General features: G+C 45.3%; 1 protein-coding gene and 1 long non-coding RNA gene across 2 annotated transcripts in view; one reads left to right on the top strand and one right to left on the bottom strand.

Moving 5' to 3' along the window:
* Positions 1-22,620, top strand: part of LOC130404390 (PDZ domain-containing protein 8-like) — a 33,555-nt gene extending 10,935 nt beyond the window's left edge. Inside the window, exons 3-5 of the mRNA XM_056609094.1 lie at positions 2,524-2,626; positions 16,887-17,049; positions 17,468-22,620. Coding sequence (XP_056465069.1) covers positions 2,524-2,626; positions 16,887-17,049; positions 17,468-19,827 — 2,626 coding nt within the window. The 3' untranslated portion in view covers positions 19,828-22,620. The remainder of the gene's footprint in view (positions 1-2,523; positions 2,627-16,886; positions 17,050-17,467) is intronic.
* LOC130404391 (uncharacterized) lies at positions 1,568-3,707 on the bottom strand. Its single transcript, XR_008904221.1, has 3 exons — positions 3,484-3,707; positions 2,891-2,955; positions 1,568-2,586 (listed from the first exon to the last, which is right to left on the bottom strand). It is a non-coding gene; the product is annotated as an uncharacterized LOC130404391 (long non-coding RNA).
* Positions 22,621-23,146: the final 526 nt, after the last annotated feature.

Genomic DNA, 23,146 nt, shown 5'->3' with positions numbered 1-23,146 from the left:
GCATCGACCTGGCAGGCTTCATGGGAGTAGCCCTGATCACAACCCTCTTCTCATGCAGTAAAAGAGGAATTGAAACAGACTTTATTATTAAATCTTTGTTCACTCTAACTGGAAATACAATTTACTGCCCCGCTTCACTTTCACTATAAACTCCAACACTGATTTATGGATTAACGGTTGGTCTGATTGTAAACATTTTAAATGGCAGCAACTGCGTTTAATAGTAAATGTGTCCCAATATCTGGTGACCAGATTGGACGGCAAGTATTTTGAATCAAACAATGCTTTAGTGTGGTCAACTCAAAATACAGTCACTGCATTGCTAGCTCCTCCTCACTAATTATATATCTGATATTTTTTCAGTAATTATATGTTGATTTGTATAAACCATGCTGTTCTTTAAAGCCCTTGGTGGCAAGTACAGAAAATAAATGCAAGCAAAACACAACGTAGGTTAAAGGATTGAATATTAAGAAACGTGCATTGATACACCTTTTAGATTTTACGGCTAATACGCACAAAATGCAATTAAAATGTACATAACATATTGCGTACACATTAAATATCCATCACTTTACAGTATGTAGACAAGACATGCTACTGCTTTCATGGATCGGTATTTTCCAATATTTCTGGTCCATCATTCTTAAATAGCTAACACTGGTGCTGCAGGCCTCTTACAGTATCCCTCAGAGTAACCCAATCCACAGCCCACAAAGCTCAGGCAGGGCTACCGCCACACTGTCTCTGATGGTCTGTTCCCATCCTCGCCCGCCTATGCACTCTGGCACGCACACACACGCACGTCACACTCAAACACACACACTCTTTCTCTCTTTTATATGGTTTGCTTATTAAAGTTTAATCCTGACTGACTCCACACTATCACAAACCTTGTGCGGCCTTGTCTGCGGTGGCAGACAGTGTGTGAATAGGGAAGTGAGCCGTTTGTGTGTGTGTGTCTGTGTGTGTGTTTGTGTTTGTGCGTGAGCGTGCGTGTTGGTGTATTTGGTTCATGGACCAAATGGTTTTTTCGGTTGAAGTGCATTAAATATGTATTCTCCCTTAGTCCCTATCGGTCTGTCTTAATTGTCTGTGCATAATGCAGAGGTTATAAAATTGATTAAGAGATGCCAAAGTAGACTCGCACGTAAAATAATAAAAGTTTTTTGCAAACCTCCCTAATATCTTTTAGTCGGTCACACTGTGCATCTAAATACCAGCTGCTTTACCAGTACATTTATTTTAGATTTAGTCTCACTAGCTGCAATTATTAAACACCAGTAGTTTCCAGCAGAGGGAGACATACGCCGTGTTTATTTCAGCAGTTGTTTGGCACTTTGCAAACACCAACCAAGCAGCTTACTGAACATAGAAGAGAACAGAATGTGACGGTACCAACAATAATACTAACATTATGAGGTGGAATCAGTTTGTTGAGTAGCTAATCACAATTATGGGCAAATAATTGTAAATGTTGGGAACATTTTAATATTGGGTTTGCACAGGTATCGAAAAATATATAGAAATTATAAAAACTTCTTCTTAACTTTAATAGAATATCGTTCTGTATATTTTGTATATGCATATTTTATTTATTTAAAGATTTTTTTGACACATTATCTCACAGTAGTAGCCTACTACTTATTTGTATTTTGCATTTATATTTATGCTTGTTTGATTTTATTTCTACTCAAGATAATCTATCATCAAGCAAACAAACAATTATCGATACAGTAATGGGAATAACTTCGAGACTTGCGTGACTTAATGTGTATTTTGTAATTTCGCATTCTCCATGCATGACTGAACATGTATTTAAATACAGGGGATGCTCTGTTTTTCAAGGGGAGGTCAAACTTGACTCCTTTTGATTTTACTGTCACCTTTTATTATTTGTATGTTATGGGGCTTTGAGTCTCTCGCCTTTGCTAGTCTAACCCTGTTATTTAGTAAAATAACCACATGTTTTGATATTTATTAGCGTATTATTTTTTAGGTCTCAATAAATCACACTGCAATGATGCAGTACATGCCACTATGACATTTTTAAGGTGCGTAGCTATTTCATTAGAACCAAAAACATTACATTACATCGGCTGCAAGAGCAATCTGTTTTGGTCCAGCAGGGCGCGTCAGTGGTCCGTTTTTGTGTACCTCATCGGTTTGCTCTGTGCAGTAGTTTAATCACTTGACGCATGAATTCTGTCGTAGTTCATAAGGTTTAAACAGATGTTATGGCTGCCAGAGTCCTCCATTAATATTGGGATTTCCGTGGGAAATTGCTTATTAGCTATAAATATTAGATTATTTTCCTCAGATCGTATAATGTTTATGTGAAGATGATATATCGTAATTTGTTCAGTGATTTGTGACAATTTGCAGGCCATCTACGTTGGCCTCAGAGGGCTACCCGGTTAACGTAGAGACCACGGCAGCTGTTTAAAGCAGAACTATAACTTTGACTTCAGACATGTTGCATTAGGAATCCATTGGTGTAACACGTTCTCTCCCTCCTCCCAGGCTGTTCATCCTGGGCTCGTACGACCGTGAGACCTACGTCCACTGCACCCTGGAGCTGAGCAGCTGTGAGTGGAAGGAGAAGACCAGGAGCTCCATTAAGAAGGTCAGTGTGTCACATACTCCTCCTCCTCCCTCTTGTTCTACCTGTCTTGTGTAAAATGTCCCCAGACACTCCCTGTCTAAAACTCAACCAATGGCGCTGTTGGCTCACTGTAGTTTCATGTGTGAAAAGGCCCCCCATTTCGTTTTCCCACTACGTGTTATGAGTTTCATAAGGCCTTACAAGCAACCAGACAATCAGGCCATTGGTGAGATCTCACATGGGGAGTGTGCACCGAGATGTAGGATAGCTAGATACGAAACATACCAGCCCACCCAGTGGTCTCTGCTGACTGGCTCTATCCATCAGGCATCTTGGTGGACCACTCCCACCTGTGATGTCACAAATGGGTGTATTTATAAAGTAATTGCTGATGAACCTCATACCTTGCGATGCCCTTTAGAAAATAGAGAATATGACAGGTTTATTTCTAATGTCGTGGGACGGTCAACATTGGATTGTGCTTGTATTCAGAGTACTATCAAATTATCTGGAAGCCTTGCTTTCAAACGATCACTTGAAGATCATTAGAAGTGATCTAGGTAGAGACATTGATGTTATGTCTACATTGTAGTCTTTAACCTATCTACATGCCTGCCACACGGTAAAATCCCACATTTGAATTCATCCGATTTTGATGCCAATGGTTTTTGGTTGAGGAGGCGAAATTGAGTTAAAAAGGTGAACGAGCTAATTTTCACGTGATGTTGTCTCTAATCAGCAGTTTGATATGATAGCGAGTGATACTCGATGACACCTGTGACGGATGCAGTAGTGTCTGAACGTAAATGTCAGCTCTGTTGATTAGCGGAAACAAATCAAAAATAATAATTATTCCCGACCCCTAACTCCCCACTTACCCTAGCAAATTGGATTCCCTCCATGTGGCATTGCCATTTTAAACCGCAAAGGAAATCCAGTAAACCCGCTTCTAATTGCAGCAATTTAGAGATATTAAAATTACAACTTCGGCTTGGCTAGGAAGTGACTAACAACCATGGGAAAGTGAAATGTCACGACTGATTGTGTCTCTACAAGAAGGGGATGTATCTTTTAATCTTTTGCCTGTGGCACTCTTGTGAAGGACATTCGTATTGTCCATAAAAGGAGATTGTGAAATTTGAACCACGGAGGAAGGCATTGTTGCTGTTTGACAGTCGTTTTGGGGTACAGTCTACTGTTCCGCCATCAGGGGGCAGTTATGCTTCTTATTTTGATTCTGCCTTGTTTTGCTGAGCTAAAGATGAACTGTTGCACTACCCTCTCTCACATGTGGAGTGATATTAAACACTAGGTTTGATTCCACCTTAATAAAATGCATTTTGGAGGCCCTATGTAATATCAGAATGTTTGTAAAGATATTTGCATTTGTTTTTGAGTTTCATACAAAATACTTTTGCAACAGTCTGATAAAAATCTAAAATCTAACAAATTGAATATCCACCAAAGTGCATTAAAAAATTGCTTGACTCAAAGCTTTTTCTGTCGCTCATAGTGAGGGTTTATTTTGAAATGCTGAACTTTTGCGTGACTATAGAACCTCCCGCAGTCTCTCTCTCCGTATCTTGACAGAAATGGAGGTTACAGCTCAGCTCTGAAACGCTCACTTTGAGCTTCAACTGTCGCTGCTGCTTGGCGACCAACATGGCCGCCGCTTCTGAAGGACACTCTCCTCCCCTCTCCCCTCCTCCCACCCTCTCCTCTCTCGAACCACTTCAAAGGTGTGTGTTATTGGTGCAATAGATGCAGATGCAGGCTGGCATTTGAGGGTGGTTTACCAGACCTCTCCAGTCCACTGTTCCCTCTAGAGCCAGGATTACAGATACTACACCGGCCAGAAAAGGTCACTCCTACTCCCCCTCCTCCCCCATCCACCGCTCTCTTGGACTCCTCTGTCTCTTAAGTATCCTTCCTCCTCCTCCTCCTCTTTCTCCCTTCTTCCTCCACCCAAATAAGGTGGATCAGCAGAGGTGTGTGTGTGTGTGTGTGTGTGTGTGTGTGTGTGTGTGTGTGTGTGTGTGTGTGTGTGTGTGTGTGTGTGTGTGTGTGTGTGTGTGTGTGTGTGTGTGTGTGTGTGTGTGTGTGTGTGTGTGTGTGTCCGGGTACGTCAAATGTTTTGTCGAGGTTTCCTGTACCTTTGGTTTTTTGAATCGAGAAGAAAGACTTGCAGCTGGCAAACCGGCTCACTCACTCCCACATGCGCACTTGCATGAATGCACACACAGTTGATAATGATAATATTGGCTTTGAATGGACGACATAGGCTGTGTGTGTGACTGTGTGTTATTGTCTGGGTCTGTGTTAACGTGTTATTGTGACTCTATTTGTGTGTTTTTGTGTGTTTGTGTGTGTTTGTTGATAATGTGTGGACAAAGCTATTGAGTGTGTGTGTCGTCTTGTATTTGCTTGGTGTTATTACTGATGGCCGTCCGATAGTGCGTCTGCCGACCTTATTGGTCGGAGGCACACACGCACGCACGCACACACACGCAGTCCAATGACTCAATACCCTCATGGTATCCACTCCAAATTAAAACATCAATCTACACATTTTTTGATTATAATTATATTGTGTTTACGCCTCTAGTCTAGAAAATAGTGTTGCAAAGGTTTCATTTAAAAATGGTCCTGGTATGACGTTTTAAGACATGGATGGACAAATCAATAAGCATAACCGCCAGCTTCATTACCATATGGAGCACTCTAGTGAGGATCAGGGATAGTGAGAACATCTATGGTATTACGTGGTGAATGGAGCAGTGTGGATCAGTTTGTGAGTGGGGCATGCTTGGTGGTCTTTCATGAGCACGGCGTCTCGGTTAAGTTATTGTATCGCCGTGGTGGTACAGACACGAAGACACGCACACAGACTTCCTGTCTAGTATGGTCTTCAGTCCTTACATTTTCTATGAATGGTTTACAATGCAGAAGGATCCTTTTATTCCTATCTTTCCTACTGGCCTGTTTGCTGTTTGCTTAGAGTACGTCACTGTATATTTTGTCTGTGTGCGTGTGTGCCCCATTTCAGGTGGTTGTGTGTGTGTGTGTGTGTGTGTGTGTGTGTGTGTGTGTGTGTGTGTGTGTGTGTGTGTGTGTGTGTGTGTGTGTGTGTGTGTGTGTGTGTGTGTGTGTGTGTGTGTGTGTGTGTGTGTGTGTGTGTGGTGTGTGTGCGAGCATTATGTTTCCCTTTTGAGCTGGTTTATTTGTGTGTGTTGTTTGCACATCTGCGCCACTGATTCCATCATTAACCTGAGCGTTGATGTCTTCTGACAGCTTGTCAGAGCGGAAGTGTGTGTGTGTATATGTGTACGTGTGTTTGCGTGTACATGTTTGTGGGAAGATATGAACAGTTCAGTTCATGTCAACCCTTGTAAATATCTGTGAGTCTGGCTGAACAATGTTTTATATGGAATATACAAGTATATAAAAATCTAAATATAGCCAAGACTTTCTAATATTGAAATCTGCAATGATGACTTTTTCCGAAAATGTTTCATTTGCATGTATAAATAACAATGATAAGGCTACTATAAGTTAAAAGCATCATAAGTCGACTTCAAAATCTTATTTACAATTTACAAATTACAAAGTAAAATATTAATATTTGTTGAAATAGTAAAGCAAACATCACATACTGATGATGCTGATAGTGGCTGATCATAACGTTTAGACCAAAATTGAAGTAAACATTAGATTCTTCGATTTTAGAAGCAATTTTCTGTCACAAAAATATTAACAATGATACTTAATGACAATAGTATAATACTGAAAATATTAACAATGACACTTAATGACAATAGTATAATATAAGTTCCTAGGTCACTATAATATAAAACAATGATACTTAATGATGATGGTTTAATATTTGTTCTTGGCCCACTACAATGTTAAAGGTCCCATGGCATGCCACCAGGTGTGGTGTGATTAGCCGGTACAAGCCGTTTTGGAAATCTGCCCCTTATGACATCACAGGTGGGCGTGTCCACCTAGATGTGTGCTGGATAGATCAGTCTTCCAGCCTACCCAGTGGACTTTAGCAAACGTTGCTCATCTCTCCGTCACACATCTAGGTGGACACGCCCAGCTGTGATGTCACAAGGGGCAGATTTCCAAAACGGCTTGTAGCAGCTAATCACACCACACCTGGTGGCATGCCATGGGACCTTTTAATATTTGTGCTAGCTCAATGGAAACACTTGTGGTTTGGCATGGGTGAGGGGGCTGTAGGGGTACATGAGACTGAAAACGCTCAGTCAACACAACAGCAGTGTTACAGAGGAACGTTCCTAGCCATCTCGGTATGTGGTCTGGGGTGTCAGGACTTTTCCTGGGTCCCAGCCATGGAAACCAAACGTCTGAGCTTCCTGAGGGCCCTCCAGAAGACCCCCTGTGGTCGGAAGGTCACAGCGTTGAGATTAAGACACACAAACATCTTGAAACCCAGGGGAACGGATCCGTCCTCACAGATGTTTTTGAGTGGACTTCATCGTGCATCTCTAAGCGTCTTTCTACATGGGCAGGCATGCACGCAGAGCTTTAAAGTACATCAATTTGAGTTGTTGTTGTTCATAATTTATGAATGAATTCATAAACCTATCAAGTCTTATCGTCTTGTTATAGTTCCTGACATGGAGATAGAAATAGCCGGAAAATATGAGCTGGGAATCTGGTTATTGTGTGACAGCTATTTGTCATTAATGATATATTATAGACTAAATCTGCATTGCCATGAGCAAAAAATACTGTAAAACCATTAGGGTTAATGAGCAGTGTTTAGTTGTTAATTGTCCACCCTGGTAAGATAAGATAACACTTAATTAATCCTATGAGGCAAATTTAGCTTAGGTGCTCGGGCCGAGCCATATGGAAGACTAACTTGGTGTGATACTCATGGAGGATCTTTAGACGAGCTGATGGCTTTTCTGGGATTTTCCCTGGTCTTGGCGGTGGTCTACGGCTGAGCCATCTGTTGCGGTTCCAATACATTCAGATCTGATTTGGTGTTGCTCCAATAGCTCTGTTGGAAGAGATTGTTGCATCTTCTGAATGGAGGAAGTTTGAGTTTCCAGGATATAAATGGCTGGCTAGCTCCTACCACAGACGGTGGAATGCTAAGCAGAGGCTACCAGTTGAAGATCAACCAGCCACTGAAGCTCTGACCTTGGTACTGATCCACCCGTGGTTAAACTTCGGCGACAGCAGTTAAAGCAGGCCCAATCCCAGTATTATCTGTCCTAAGTCTACCTTCCACGCACAACCTGTAGCCTTCCTTGAGGAAGGTGTCATAACGCTTTTCATCTTCATTGCTAAATTATATTTAGCTAGAAACATCCATGGTATGGGTTCCTGCCCCGTCTAGACAAGCTTCTGTAGTGGTGTTGCTTTGAGTTTGTGAGATTTCATTAAGGGGTTTGAAATCTGACCAATTCTCCATTGTGGTCCTCTGGGAAACGATTAATTATCTCTCATCCTGTTCATTATCTATTATCATTAATTCTATCACAGCAGCAAACATTTCAGTCCCTGGGAAACAATAGTTTATCTAACAGTGAGCAGGGTAACACTTGACAATAAGGGTGGATTAATTAGTCACTAATTAACATTAATGAATACAGTAATTTGTTTTATTATATGGCATTAGCATAAGGGTTAGGTTTACGGGTGGGGCTAGGATAAGTCGGTTAATTAATGACTAGTTACTGTAATGCTTATTACCGCATTAGCTAATGTTACTTAAGGGTGCATTAACGTAACTAATGTGCATGATGCCTAAAATATTTAGAATTAAAATATGATTGCATATTTTATTATCTAAAATGAGTTAAGTAAAATAAGAAGTTGTTTTAATTAAAGTAACTTCTTATTTAAAATAAACAGCTAAATAATAAGTTAATGCTTTATTAAGGTCAAGTCCATTTGATTTGTGCACTCCTTATTCACATGACATCACTACAGTTAGTCTCAAAGTGCATGAGGAGACCCATCACAAATCCAAAGGATATAGCGTCCTGCATGAATGTAGGATGTTAATCTGCTAAACATCTATACACACCAGTGGTTCTGAGAGCCCAGTTTGTCTTCTCCATAGCCCGGTCCCAACAGGGGGCTGCGGCCAATGGGATCGTCTGGAGTATTATCCAATAACGGCTGAAGCAGGCCATCAGCGCCAACAACGTTTCGTCGTTTCTGTTTAGCGGACTAAATCAACCTCTAATAGCCACTGGGGATGCCTGGCCACAGAGCTAGCACTGAGTGGATGGAAGGAAAACACAGGAGACGCCTGTGTTTGTTCACCTCAACAACAATCAATTCCTCAGGATTGTCAAGCCAATACGTACATGACGACAGCGCCGCCCGGGCAGGTTATGTGTCTGGTCTGATGCTATGCTGCTAACGCTCATTATGCTAACCCTTTCCTGCGAGGGGTCGCCAGTCGATGCTCATCTCCTACACGCCGGGTTAGCTAACCATCAGGGGGGCTAACGTGTGTGTGTGTGTGTGTGTGTGTGTGTGTGTGTGTGTGTGTGTGTGTGTGTGTGTGTGTGTGTGTGTGTGTGTGTGTGTGTGTGTGTGTGTGTGTGTGTGTGTGTGTGTGTGTGTGTGTGTGTGTGTAATGACACTGTTCACCATCATTTAATTGCTAGATGTTCCTCAAATATCTGCGATTATCTAATATCTGTTTCGATACCTTATACGTTTCTAAATGGGTAAAAACAACTCAATACTTAGCGTTTAGGGAAAACATTTATTGGCCTGCTGGATATTGGCCAGCTTTAACAAATGTTATCAGCCACAATCTGACAGCAGGCCTGTGTTGTGTCGGTTTCCAACATATAAATTTCATGTAAACTGATTATCTCTGACGTGAACATTAATGACACTGACGTCTGTACGGTTTGTGTTTTTTCGAATATAAAGCAGCAAACAGAAAATACAGTTGATTATCAAAGACTTACTGTGCAGGGGCAATGGTAAAACCAGAACCAAATAGAATACAACTCAATTTGTTGTCGTATTCCCCTCCTCCTACACACTCTGGCTGATGGGGGGAGGGTCCGAAGGCTGGTCTAGAAGACATGTTCTGTACAAGAGCAAAGGCTGGTTGTTGCATCCCTCCCAAGTACCTTGGGATCTCTGTTTTCTGTGTTAAACTAAATAGATGTTAGTTAGTCAATTCTGTAAAAGTGGATCAGAAAAATGTATTACATTGATACATATTGGGACGGTCTGTGCTTGATGGATTTGATTTTTATCTTTTTAATTGTATGATATACTTAAACTAGAAAGAAATGTATTGATAATGTCTGATTTGAATCTAGTAATTGATCAGTAATCGGTTTTGGGGATCTCACAGGGATTCTGGACTGCAGAGGTTTCCTTTGATGGGTTGGCGGAACAGTGCCTTGTTGATTCTTTTTGTACATTGCCTCACATTGAGATCCAATAGGACTCAATGACGTGCATTATTCCCAATCCCTCACTCCGATATGAAGTGACCCACGATAAGGATCACATTATAGGGATCCCTATTGTAGGCGTGATTGGATATCAATTTCAGCGAGTAGTAAGAAACCGTAATAAGTGCAGAAGACTTGAAACTGTTAATTACATTATGGACAATCCGCCAAAGAGATAGCTAGCCAGTTGAAACACCAACTTGATGGACAAGCCGCTAAGGTGCTAGCAAGCTAGGCTCAAACACCAACTTGATGGACAACCCGCTAAGGACCTCGCCAGGTTGAAATGCCAACTAGATAAGGAAAATGGTTTCCTGCTCTCCTTCAGAACATCCTGTGTTTGTGTTCCCCAATGTCGTCTTTCATTTCCTTCTATTTTTTCCTGCCCTTGCTTCACGAGAACGTGAGGAGGGCGTCACGGTGCCGATAACGGAGCGTATGCTTTCCAAGGAAAACAGAGGAAAGAAAGCCTCACACGAATGGGACTGTGCACGGGCGTTGTGTGGTTTCTACACATATTTAAGTGCAAATTTTGCAAACTAGCTTTTGTGTCCAGCGCTCTACTGCCGGCATCGTCTCCATAACAACTCCCTTTTTTTTTTTTTTTTACTGCTTTTGAAAGCCAGTCCCTCAGGATGAAAGCACAACTTGAAATCTATAATCACAACGAAGCCACACACACACACACACACACACAGACACACACACACACACACACAGTTGGAGACACCGTGAGCTTTGTTTAAAATAAATTGGAGAATTATTCGAGGCACAGAGGTTCATTCAATCACGCCTTTGATCATATTTGATCTCTGGGACGACGAAGAGAGATATTGCTGTCTTCTACAAGTGGGAGGTAAAACATGGGCTGGAAGGTAAATAATACACACTATGAAGACTGAAGAGTGAAACAAATAAAACTAAGGGTCCAAACACGGTCAACACGCCTGCTGTACTGATGCAGTCCGCATCTTAAAGTGACAACTAATGTAAAAAACGACATTTCGCAATGTGTATTCCATAAGCTGTGCCCATTTTCTTTTAAATGCAACAGGTTGCGATTCATCGATAAATGGCTAACTAAACGGAACATACATTGATTATATAATCACATTGGGTTCTGTTGACCGATGGGCATTTGCCATGATCGGTGACATTTTACACACCTAATGACGAATTGCTCATTAAAAACACTTTGGCCGGTGAACCCATAGGATAGGGGTTCATGTGTTCCAGGAAGAGAGGGAGAGCTTTTAAACCCCTCCCTTAACCTCTTTCTGAGCGCTGAGGCCACCATCTGCTCAGCCACAGTTTCTGTTCTATTGGCCCTCAGGCTCCATTAAAACAATGGATGACTTGCCTCATGTTTGACCAGGGATAGTTACAAGTGGGCTAGAGCTGCGTGTGTAAATATATTGACACACACAAAGACGCAAGCACACGCACTCATAAAGAATAATCAATAGTATGTCGAATCCTTACATTGAAAGTAACCAAAGTATTTGAAAACGTTGGATTAAAAGGGATTACAGTACGTGTCATTAAAGGTTACCGTTTATCCAGAGCCGGCGGGGGAGAGAAGGGAGAAGGTGTGTGTGTGTGCGTGTGTGTGTGCGCGTACATCCACTGTTGATCACACCGTGATGATTCTCCTTCCTCTCCCTCCTCCTCGCTTCTCTCCTCCCTCTCCCACTCCTCCTCCTCCCAGCAGCAGAGGCACTGGTGTCTCTAATTGAATGTGGCAGCGATTGGGGCCGTGTGTTGCCTGTGGGGGACTGCTACCCTATAACCATACACAAATGGATCTGACATGTGCTATTAGATTAGATTACCGGCCTGCGCGGTGACGGAGGGAAAGGATTTTCTCCTCCGTCCAGTGGAGCGTCTGGCCATGACTCCGGCCGAACTAGAGCTCAGTCCTACGTCCAAGACCTCACCCTATCAGCTTCATCCTCCCCTCTCCTCTCCTCCTCCTCTTATTCTTCTTCCTTCTCTCTCTTCTTCTCCGCCACCTTCTCTTATTCTTCGTTCTCCTCTTCCCCTCTTTGGATCCTCCTCCTCCTCCTCTCTCGCCCTCTCTCGCCCTCTGCTCCTCCTCATCCTCCTCCTCCTCTCTCGCCCTCTCTCCCCCTCTGCTCCTCCTCATCCTCCTCCTCTCTCGCCCTCTCTCGCCCTCTGCTCCTCCTCATCCTCCTCCTCCTCTCTCGCCCTCTCTCGCCCTCTGCTCCTCCTCATCCTCCTCCCCTCTCGCCCTCTCTCCCCCTCTGCTCCTCCTCCCCTCTCGCCCTCTCTCCTCCTCCTCTGTTTCCCTCTCTCCCCCTCTGCTCCTCCTCCCCTCTCGCCCTCTCTCCTCCTCCTCTGTTTCCCTCTCTCGCCCTCTGCTCCTCCTCCTCTCTCAACCTCTCTCCCCTCTGCTCCTCCCCCTCCCCCTCGCTCTCTCTACCCCTCTTCTCCTCCTCCTCCTCTCTCGCCCTCTCTCCCCCTCTGCTCTTCTGTCTCTCTCCCCTCCTCTTCCTTCTACTTTTCCTTCTCCTCTCAGGCCCTGAGGTGAGCTAGCTGCAGCCAGCTAAGGCAGGACTCGCCTCCCTGCAGCCAGAGGAGCAGCTCCCTCCTCCCGACTGTGTTCAGGTGTTTACTGAAGAGGTGTTTCTACTGGGGCCAGGGTGTTCAGGTGTTTACTGAAGAGGTGTTTCTACTGGGGCCAGGGTGTTCAGGTGTTTACTGAAGAGGTGTTTCTACTGGGGCCAGGGTGTTCAGGTGTTTACTGAAGAGGTGTTTCTACTGGGGCCAGGGTGTTCAGGTGTTTACTGAAGAGGTGTTTCTACTGGGGCCAGGGTGTTCAGGTGTTTGAAGAGGTGTTTCTACTGGGGCCAGGGTGTTCAGGTGTTTACTGAAGAGGTGTTTCTACTGGGGCCAGGGTGTTCAGGTGTTTACTGAAGAGGTGTTTCTACTGGGGCCAGGGTGTTCAGGTGTTTACTGAAGAGGTGTTTCTACTGGGGCCAGGGTGTTCAGGTGTTTACTGAAGAGGTGTTTCTACTGGGGCCAGGGTGTTTCTGGGCATTTAGCTGATCTGCTCTGCACACTGTGGAACTCTCACTCCATCCACGAGTCCGCAAATCACACACTGTCACAACTTTTAAACTTCTTGTTCGTCCCCTCCTTTGCACAGCAATTCATGTTGGAGCTGTTCCTAGTTTCTCCGTGTTCACTCTATATTTAGTTATTATCTCTCTATCATTTGTAAATATTTCCTGATGCTTCTTGGTGTGTGTGTGTGTGTGTGTGTGTGTGTCTGGGGGGGGGGGAACTATCTTGCGGTTGAGGTCGGAGCAATGGGGTGGAAGTGTGTGTGTGTGTGTGTGTGGGGGGGGGGGCAGCCATTGGAACACATTAACCTTTCATCTTGCTCTCTGCTCCCTCGCGAAGATCAAAGCCCCCCCCCCACCCCCCAACCTCTGTCCTCTCATCCGATTGGTAGTTGCTACGCAGTGTGGTGTTAGCCTCGCGCTCCCGGATGCTGAGCCACTGCCGGGCCGCCATGCGTCTCCTGCTCGATGGTAACCACGTTAGGGGCCCTCGCCACGGCAACACGATGAAGCACCGCCATTAAAGAGTACAACCGGCTCATTGAGGGAGGGAGGGGGAGGGCAATCAGCTGGGATGGAGAGAGAATGGAAGTGTGTGCGTGTGTGTTTGGGTGTGTGTGTGTGTGGGTGCGGTTTGTCACGTAGCTCTTGGATGAGTTGTAACGAGCGTGATTCAATCTGTTCTGCCATCTCTGGATGCATTACAGGAATCATATGTGTATTTAACAATGAATGAAGTGGTGAAAGATGGCTTATGATGGCGTATTTTACTAAAATTAGGAACAAACTGAAACCCTGGAGAGAGAAAGAGAGCTGCTCTGGAAGATCTGTGAGATCTGCGCTCTTTAATGCACACCTGCTGCAGAGTGTGTTTGTCTGTGTCTGGTGTGTGCGTGAGTTGGCTTGAATACACCTTTTTTTTCCTCTACTTTTGTTTGTTCGTGTGTATCTGTATGTGCGCCGTGTTTTTTCCTACAGTGTGTGTGTCCGCGCAGTGTGTGTTTGTGTGTGTGTGTGTTATGCATAGGTAAGGGGACAAGCCCTCTATTTGCACATCAGAAGAACAAATGCGATCGCTCTCTCATATGCTAATCACACGGCCAGCGTGGGTAGTGAGACATTTAGAGACCACACTCCAGGTGCACACACACAGACACACAGACATAAGCACACACAGACACAAGCACACATGGACACGGACACGAGCAGACACCGTCCCTCTCTCACACACACACACACACCTGCTGACAAGCACTATCTCTCTTTCTCACACGTACACACGCACGCGTTAACACACGTACTCACACACATCTGCTGTCATCACCCCCTCTATGGTTTCTGGCTGTCACTCATTACACACCAATACACAAACGCACAGTTCAACTTCGGGTGTCCCAATGAGTCACCACTGGTCAGGCTGGTGTGTGTTACGACTTCTTTTATATTATTACTTTGTTGAAGGGAGCCTGAGACTCAAGCATTAAATTGCTCTTTCTTCAATTGTTGTGAATATCACAAATAAACCATCTTGAAAAACAGCCATATTCTTTATTTTTTATTATGCATTTTAAAATGAAGGCATTAAAATGTACTAGTGGTGACCACATATGAATAGGGAGGACTAGATGCTTACTAATCATAACATAACATATTAGAGATATCAGTTACACAACGTGGTTGAAGGCCACAACCATCCAGTAAAACAAACCATTAAAATGATCAACCCTGTGATTATTAAACATACCCCTCCATTATGAGGTGGTTTAAAGACGACATCCTCAGACAGACAGGCTTTAGAGGGGGACCTGTCTATCTCTGTCTGTCCCCCTCCGCAAACACACTCCACTGTAATTGTCCTCTAGTGGGTGTAATTGTTGCTCTGAGCTCCCATTTTACGGGTGTGACAGGATTCGTCCTTTCCCTCTACAACTTCCCTCTTTTTTCTCACACACACTTTCTTTTGGCTATTTGAGGGGGGGGGGGGGGGGGGTTCACATAGTGAATAGAATACTATGCAGTCTTTTCAAATATTTGATAAAATACAACATAATATAATGATGCCAATTTTGCCATTTGTGGAATTTGGTCTCTTGCGCCACTTTTATCTTTTTGTCCCTCTGAGATCCCTCCAACCTCTCTTACTCTCATCAGAAGGTCAGAGCCCATCCTTCAAGGCGCCCTTCTGCTGCTCATCATCTGCGTATTCACTGCTGAGCCATAACTCCATCACTCCCCCCCCCCCCCCCCCCACACACACCAAAATGGCACTGGAGGAAATTGCAGTCGTTCATCTTAGTCTGCGTGCGTAATCTCAAGCTTGGTCTGCAAGGATCTTGATTCTTCAGACCAGAAACGCCTTTTCTTCTTTTCATTGCTCCTCCTCTCACACATTATCTTTGTGTCTCTCCTTTTGTGTGTGTCTCTGTCTCCATGTCTCTCTGTATCTGTCTGTCTCTCATTCTGTCTGTCTCTGACTCTCTGTCTCTTATCTATCATCACTTTCGTCTCAGAGATGGTTTTCCCTCTGCCTCAATATCCCGGCTCAGACTTCTCTAGCCGTGGTTTTTAATTGGGTTTCTTCAGTGTGTAGATAGTCTTGGGGCGTGGTGCTGATACTGGTATCAGATTGATCCAGTACCAATGAAATTTGAAATGACACACAACCATAACCAACCCACCCAAAGTATGTGACCGAAGTGCTCACCAATGGAAATGACAGAAATGGGATAATAGTGCGAAGAGTTGTTTGGAAATATTGATGCTTATATTATATTGTGTGTTTTTCTCGAGTGTAATAATGTTTAAAACACACAAAATCACAGACACGTTAAAGCGTTCTGCCTTTTTGCACAGCACTGCAAACCTATTGGTTGATTTCAGAATGTAGGCCCTTACTTTACCCTAAGATGTGTCGAACTATCGATGAAGGCGTGAATCGACAAATGGCATTTATTATATTTATACGTCAAGAAAGAAAATAAGTCAATACTCTTGTAGTGTGACTAATAAACCTGTCAGTGATGAAGTAGAAACTAGCGTACATTATCGTCACCTAAGGGGTCATGTGACCCGCTACACTGCTTTTTATTTTGAAGGTGGTCCGATATTTTCCTACACGTGCGTTGCGTGATACGTGACTCCAGTTCGTCATGGAAAAATGGTTTTGGTGGCAGACCTCCCTTGTTGTTGCTAAATCAGTCCTTATTGTTCTTCTGTGTTGTCGGAACACACAGTGTGGCTATATATGCTCACCTCCGGCCGTCACACATCGGTCTAATTTAGTTATATTTACCCTGGGAGGGTTTTTCTGGCCATATTAGGTTGCTGTGAACACAGATTTAGAGACAATAAGGTGCTGATAGGCTATTGTTTAATCTTTCCTTGAACGGTACGTCATTACATTTCATACACTGATATACAGACATCAGGGAAGTGTAGTGGCTAGTCCTATTTGCTCAGTCTACCTGCAGCATCCTTCAGCCAGGTGCCTTCCCCCCTACCTAGTCCTTGGTAACGTGGACTATCACAGTTCACCCGTTAAAGTCTGTCTCAAATATAACTGAAGATGATCTAAAGTCTCTATGGAAGAAAGCGTCTGACAGAAATTAAAATATTTTTGAACGCTGCTGTGCTCCATGTGCACTGTACTTAACCTGCTGTAAAAGACAGGCTGACAATGACTCACTGACTCTCCCTGTGTGTGTGTGTGTGTGTCCTCAGACAGAGGTCTTCAAGGGGACGTGTATCAGCATTGGCATTACTTTCCGCCAGGTCCCTGCCAGCGAGGCCGACGCCGTGCACGTGTGCATCGAGACGGTGACGCCAAACTCCCCCGCCGCGCTCGCCGACCTGCAGCGGGGCGACCGGCTCATCGCCATCGGAGGTGAAGAATGGTTATATTGTCCTTTTTATTTTGTTATATAATTGTGTTTGCCACGTGTGAAGCGCTTTAAGGCCGTGAGAGGAGCTTTGATACATTACAATGTATTAAGAGTATGAGGAGAGACTGGAAAATGGGTAGAAATAGAGAGGGAATGAAATATAGCCTAGGAGCACGGGTAAGAAGAATGGAATGTATCGCTACATAGTTTTGAGATGACACGCCAAGTACTGCAGACGAACTGTAAAATATCAATTCATTCAATATTGTTATTATGAGAATATATTTTGTATGGAAAAAAAATATGAAAATATGACCTTTTTAGTAAAAGTTAGTTAACCCTTTAGCGATAAGCTTGACCTTATTTCATTGTATGGTTGTTTGTGTTGCTGGAAACTCAAATCTCTCTCTTCCTCCCCAGGTGTGAAAGTGACATCCTCTGTACAAGTGCCCAAACTGCTGAAACAAGCAGGAGAAAGGGTTGAGGTTCTCTATGAAAGACCAGTCCGCCATCAGAGCTACCCACTAGGTAATCTGGGGCCCCTGCATGAGGGCCTGAGCCATCTGGAGGACCCGGCCTTCATTGGTCCCCAGGGGCCATCAGGATACGAAGAAGATCCGGCCCCGATCAGCACCGTCCCAGACATGGTGGACTGCAAGGAGATTGACTCTGAGTTTGAGGAGTTGATGGTGGACTCCAAGCCGAGCCCGACCAGCAGCCCTGGTGGCGCCAACCCCCCCGACGCTAGGGAGGACTCCCTACTCACAGTAAACCAAAGCCCCAAAAGGGTCGTGGCCAACCTAGCCTCAATCTCACCCATCCTAAACCGCAAGCTCCTGCTGGTGGGGCTCCAGTCTCCTCTGAAGCCACAGCCCAAAGAACCACCGAAGCCCTCGCTGCCCAAGAGCAGCGGGGACTCATTGGATGCCGGTCCCCAGCGGCCCACGGTTCCTCCCCCGCCGCCCCCCACTCGGCCTCCGGTGCCTCCTCGACCACAGATAAAGTTGACCACGGCCTCCTCTGAAACCAGCCTGTTGGAGGTTACTGATCTGACACCAGCTACCAGCTCTGCTTTAGCAACTGCAACCACCACCTTCTCTATTGCCAGCAACCCCTGCACCACCACGTCAGAGAAGTCCCCAGAGAAGAGTCCCGTCCACACAGCCCCCGGTGAAAAGGCCTCTGCGGAGAAGAGCCAGGTCAAGGCGACGGAGCCGAAGCCAGCCATGAAGCAAGCAGAGTCCTGCGAGGAACTCTCTGCCCCTTCGGCTGCCCCCAGTAGCAGCAGGCCTGACTCAATGAAAGACAAACATTCAGAGAGCACCTGCAGCATACGAGACAGCCTGGAAGACAACACCTTTAGGGAATGCCCAGAGACCATGTTCCGCAACAAGTCAGGCCGCTGGAGCAACGCCTCGCATGTTTTGGAGGTGGAGAGGAACCATCGTTACCTTAACGTGGCACTGTGGTGCAAAGACCCTTTTAAGCTAGGCAGCCTCCTTTGCCTGGGCCACGTGAGCCTCCGACTGGAAAGCGTGGCCTTGGAATGTATGGCCACCGCATCGGCTGAGTACCAGAGCACATTCAGGCTAGTGGCACCAGAGCCCAGGGCTAATGTTAGCCGCACAGCCCTACGCAACCTGAGCACCCACAAGGGCTTCAACGAGAAGCTTTGTTACGGAGACATCACGTTAAACTTCTGCTACCTGGCCGAAGGGGAGCCAGACTATTCAGCGAGGATGGTGGAACGGGAGAAAGAGGGAAGCCTTCAGGAGGAGGACCTTAAGGACAGGGAGAGGGAACACGTGCACGTGGCCCAGCGTGACGATATGGCATATGGCGCTCTGCAGATGGCCGAGGTTCGTCACAACTTCCAGGACACCCAGTTCCAGAACCCCACCTGGTGCGAGTACTGCAAGAAGAAGGTGTGGACCAAGGCGGCCTCACAGTGCATGATCTGTTCCTACGTCTGCCACAAGAAATGCCAGGACAAGTGCCTGACCGAGAATCCGTTTTGCGTGGCGGCAACGGACCGCCGCAGCGCAGACCCAGAGGCCAAATCCACCATTAACCGAGCAACCAGTGGCATCACGCGGCACATCATCAACACCAGCTCCCGCCTGCTCAACCTGCGGCAGGTTCCAAAGACGCGCTTGGTAGAGCAAGTGGTCGACATGGGGCCCGGCACAGTGGAGCCCTCCCCAAAACACACCCCCAACACCTCTGACAACGAGAGCAGTGACACGGAGACATACGCTAGCGGGGCAAGCCCCTCCAAGCACCCCTCCGGCGGCGCAGGCATCTGCAGCGGAAAGCTGGCACGCCGGGAGGGAGGCCTGGACGACAGCGTGTTCATCGCCGTGAAGGAGATCGGACGCGACCTCTACCGGGGACTCCCCACGGACGAACGGTCCCAGAAGCTAGAGCTGATGCTGGACAAGCTCCAGCAGGAGATCGACCAGGAGCTGGAGCGCAACAACACCCTGCTGTCGGAGGAGCGCGAGGCCACGGATGCCCGCCGAAAAGCAGCGCTGGCCAAGTCCGGGGAGAGGCTGCAGGCGCTCACCCTGCTGATGATCCACTACCGGGCCGGCATCGAGGACCTGGAGTCTGTGGAGAGCACCTCGCCGTCGGAGCCGCACGGCTTCAAGGCTAAAGGCGAGGAGGATGAGTCTTTGACAGCGGCGGAGATTTATGACAGTGACATGTGCAGCCCAGTGGAAGTTCCGCCGCTGGACGACATCACCGAGGAGCAGATCTGTGTGGAGGCCCTCCACTAAAGAAGAAAGAGAGGAAAGAGACAGTGGGCTGCAGTCCGGGCTCCTGGCCCCTAGACCCGGTTTAAGATTCAGTTTGGTCAAAGAACTGTCCCTTATGGAATCGCAGGTTATTACAATGACTGGTCATCATCACATTTTGTGAATCAGAAGCAGCAGTTGAAATGACCGGCTGTTTGTCTTGCACTGTCCCTGTTTGTTGGTGACTCTTTAATTTTGAGGGGAGTTTCAGTGATACTCTAGGGGTATTTCAGCTATACTTGATTAAGATGAGAAGGGTTCAACATTTGATTCATGCTTCTTCTCACTTGATCTCTCTGGGCAGCCTGCTGCAATTTCACATAAACTACGGAAACCCTGAAGGATTGGGGTATATGTGTTTCTAATGATAATGGTTTCATTCCTTTTGTTTTCGTGGGCTTAATGGTGGATCAAGTTCCTTCAGAACTCATCGCTGTGTGTCAACAGAACACTAGGAGTCTTCTGATCACTAATAACTTCTCTCTTCATTAACCGCTTAACCGCTAAATTAGCTTTATATCAAAATGTGGTTATTGATTATTATGCTGAACTTGATTATTGACACGTCATCTGTAGTCATTTTATATTTATACATTATACATATATAAATATTGAACAAACAAAGGAATTATTGATTAATAAAGGTTTGTATTTTATTAAAAGGTGCAATAGGTTGACGACGTCAGTAAAGGGAAAATGAATTTCCCAAATATTTGATCATATCGTTTGGTAATCTGAGATAGTGATGAGGAATTAGCTATACTAGTTGAGTAGCCTTACACCTTCCATCACAATGGTATGGAAGTAGGCAAGTAAATGATTAGCCCAGCCTCCCAGGCCCATCAGCATCATCATAATGGATAATGTTTGTTAAGAGAGAAGCGAATCTGATCAGGATACTGTTGGTCTTCTGACTTGGATCTAAAGTCGGACCATACCGTACTTTACGAGCCTCCATAGTAAATCAAAGTACACGTAGGCCTACACTGAATTGTAATGTCTTAATTCTGGACTATCAAATTAGGTCGTTTTCTTCAACTGAATTCGGTTTTCAAAGGGACGTTTTAAAGTGACTAATTGTATCACCCTCTTCATTCCGTCATATGGAAAATGGGACATTTACATGTGGTTCAACATTATTCGCTATTGCTAACAAATGTTTGTTAAAACAGAATATAGTAAAAAAAGAAAGTGTCGATGTGATTATGAAATAGCAGCGGCTTGGGTGTTTTAAGCTAGCTCCTTAGAGACCATTAGAGCATGGCCCTGCCACCTGCTAATTGGCAAAATCATACGTGTAGATGCATTTAGTCAAACCTCCAAACCCTGGAAGCACCTGGCTCATCGCAAATCTGGAATAAGTGTCTAGAAAACGTAAAAACACAAGAGTAAAACAATGGAGGAGGAAATCCGCCTCGACCACGTCGTGTGTCAGGGAGTCTGTCCAAAAGGTCCTAAATATCCGGAGCACTTTCTTGATGACGTTTTAGCTCCTAGGACACCTTAAAATGCTTGTTGGCTTTACAGCAATGTGTGGAACAGGCGTAAGATTAGATTTTTTTAAGGGAGTAGATAAGTTTGTTTGTTAAGTGAGGAGCACTGCTAGTCCGCATCGGCCAGGTCCGTTGCCACCCAGTTGTAGGCCGGGCCGTTTAGCACATGTGTGTGCCGAGCTCCTTGGTTCCTAGAGGAACACCTGCCACGCCTCGTTTATTAGTTAGTCCTTTATTATTATTATCGTTAACAATAGGATAATTCAGTTGTTGGTGTGTGCGTCTCAAACCCAGCCTGCTTTCTGTGGCGCAGATATATCACTGACTGACTTAGTTTGTAATAATCACTTCTGAACAAATGGACTAACGTAACATCTCCCGCCGTTTGCGGAGTTGTGTGTGTGTGCGTGATGGATTAATGGACGGATGGATGGATTTATTGTAACCGGTTATGAACCGCTTCAAGTTGTTTTGGATTTAATTGTGGGACCTCCAGCAACCTTAAAGAGTTGTTGTCATATCAGGACGAATGTATCCCCTGCTCCTTTGTCTTCGTCTTCTTCCTCTGCTAATGCTGCTTGGCGCCTTCCCCCCATCCACTCTGTAGAAATCATGTCCGTTCATGTCTGCTGTTTCAGTGAAGCTTTCATAACCAAATATCATCGTTCCCCTAAACATGTTCCACGCAACAGTCTTGCTACCAAATCGTAACTACCTTCGTCGTTTCCTTTTTAAGACCGTCCACTTTGTCGCTACGGCAACGTACGCAATACTTACTGACCATGCCGAGGGACTTGGGGGAGAGGGGGGGCGGGTTGTTCGACTTCCTGTTCCTCCTCCCCCCAAACCCCCCGTGTGCACGTCATGGTGCTTCTCTCAATAGTTCCTGGCTGCGCTGTTTGTCGATGTATCTCCAATTAACCCTGGTTTCGCTATTGTCATTTGAACAACTTCACCCTTGTAGTACCCCGTCTTTTTGTGCGTGGTGTTGTGGATGAGCGCTGCTTTTGACGCTGCTATTGAAGCGAAATGTGCTCTTATTTTGAAAATAATGAAACCACATCGCCATCGCCCCCCCCCCCCCCCCCTATTTTTCACTGACTATAGTGACTTCTCACGCCATTGCTTCCAGCGAGTCATGGTGGCATTTGTTTTATTTCTATTTGTGTGTTTGTCCATTTCAGTGATGTCTTGCATCATTGTGGACATTGCCCATGTGATGAAGCTGTATTGTACATAGCCTAAATAAATATGCTCACCCTCTGATCCACTGGGTTGGTTTTGTTTAGTATAGTTTTTAGGCCTCAGAGATACAATGGCTTTAAAACTGCACGTTGTCACCCCCTCCTCCACCACCACCACCACCACCACCACCACAACACACATGCAAAACAGATGCATATTTTTTTGGGAAGGAAAATATTGTCGATCATGTCTGATTCCCTGCAGGAAGCATGGTTGGACAGATTCTTGACGGAGAGATGGGGGAGAGAGAGATGGGGAGTGGGGGGAAGCATTGTTCAAGCATCTGCAAGGTAATTGGGGCCCGACGGCGAAGATGGACATGCTGATTATAGCGTGGCTGCTCCTACACGGGTGGATTTATAGTGGAACATTTCTCCACCGTCATCTCCCTCTCATTCTCCCTTTCTCTCTCCCTCCCTCTCTCCTGTCCCCCTCCGCAAATCACGAGGCATCACGTACCAATCTCAAAGGGAAGTGTCGGATTTGTTGATATGTGAATATTCACGTTTAGCAGTTGAGTCTTGAACGATTAAACTGATCCAGACGAATCAAAGATGTCTAGG

This window comes from Gadus chalcogrammus, chromosome 15, assembly GCF_026213295.1.
Source record: "Gadus chalcogrammus isolate NIFS_2021 chromosome 15, NIFS_Gcha_1.0, whole genome shotgun sequence".
Lineage (NCBI taxonomy): Eukaryota > Metazoa > Chordata > Actinopteri > Gadiformes > Gadidae > Gadus > Gadus chalcogrammus.
Note: the sequence above shows the minus strand (reverse complement) of the source record. Positions and strands in the feature narration are given on the sequence as shown.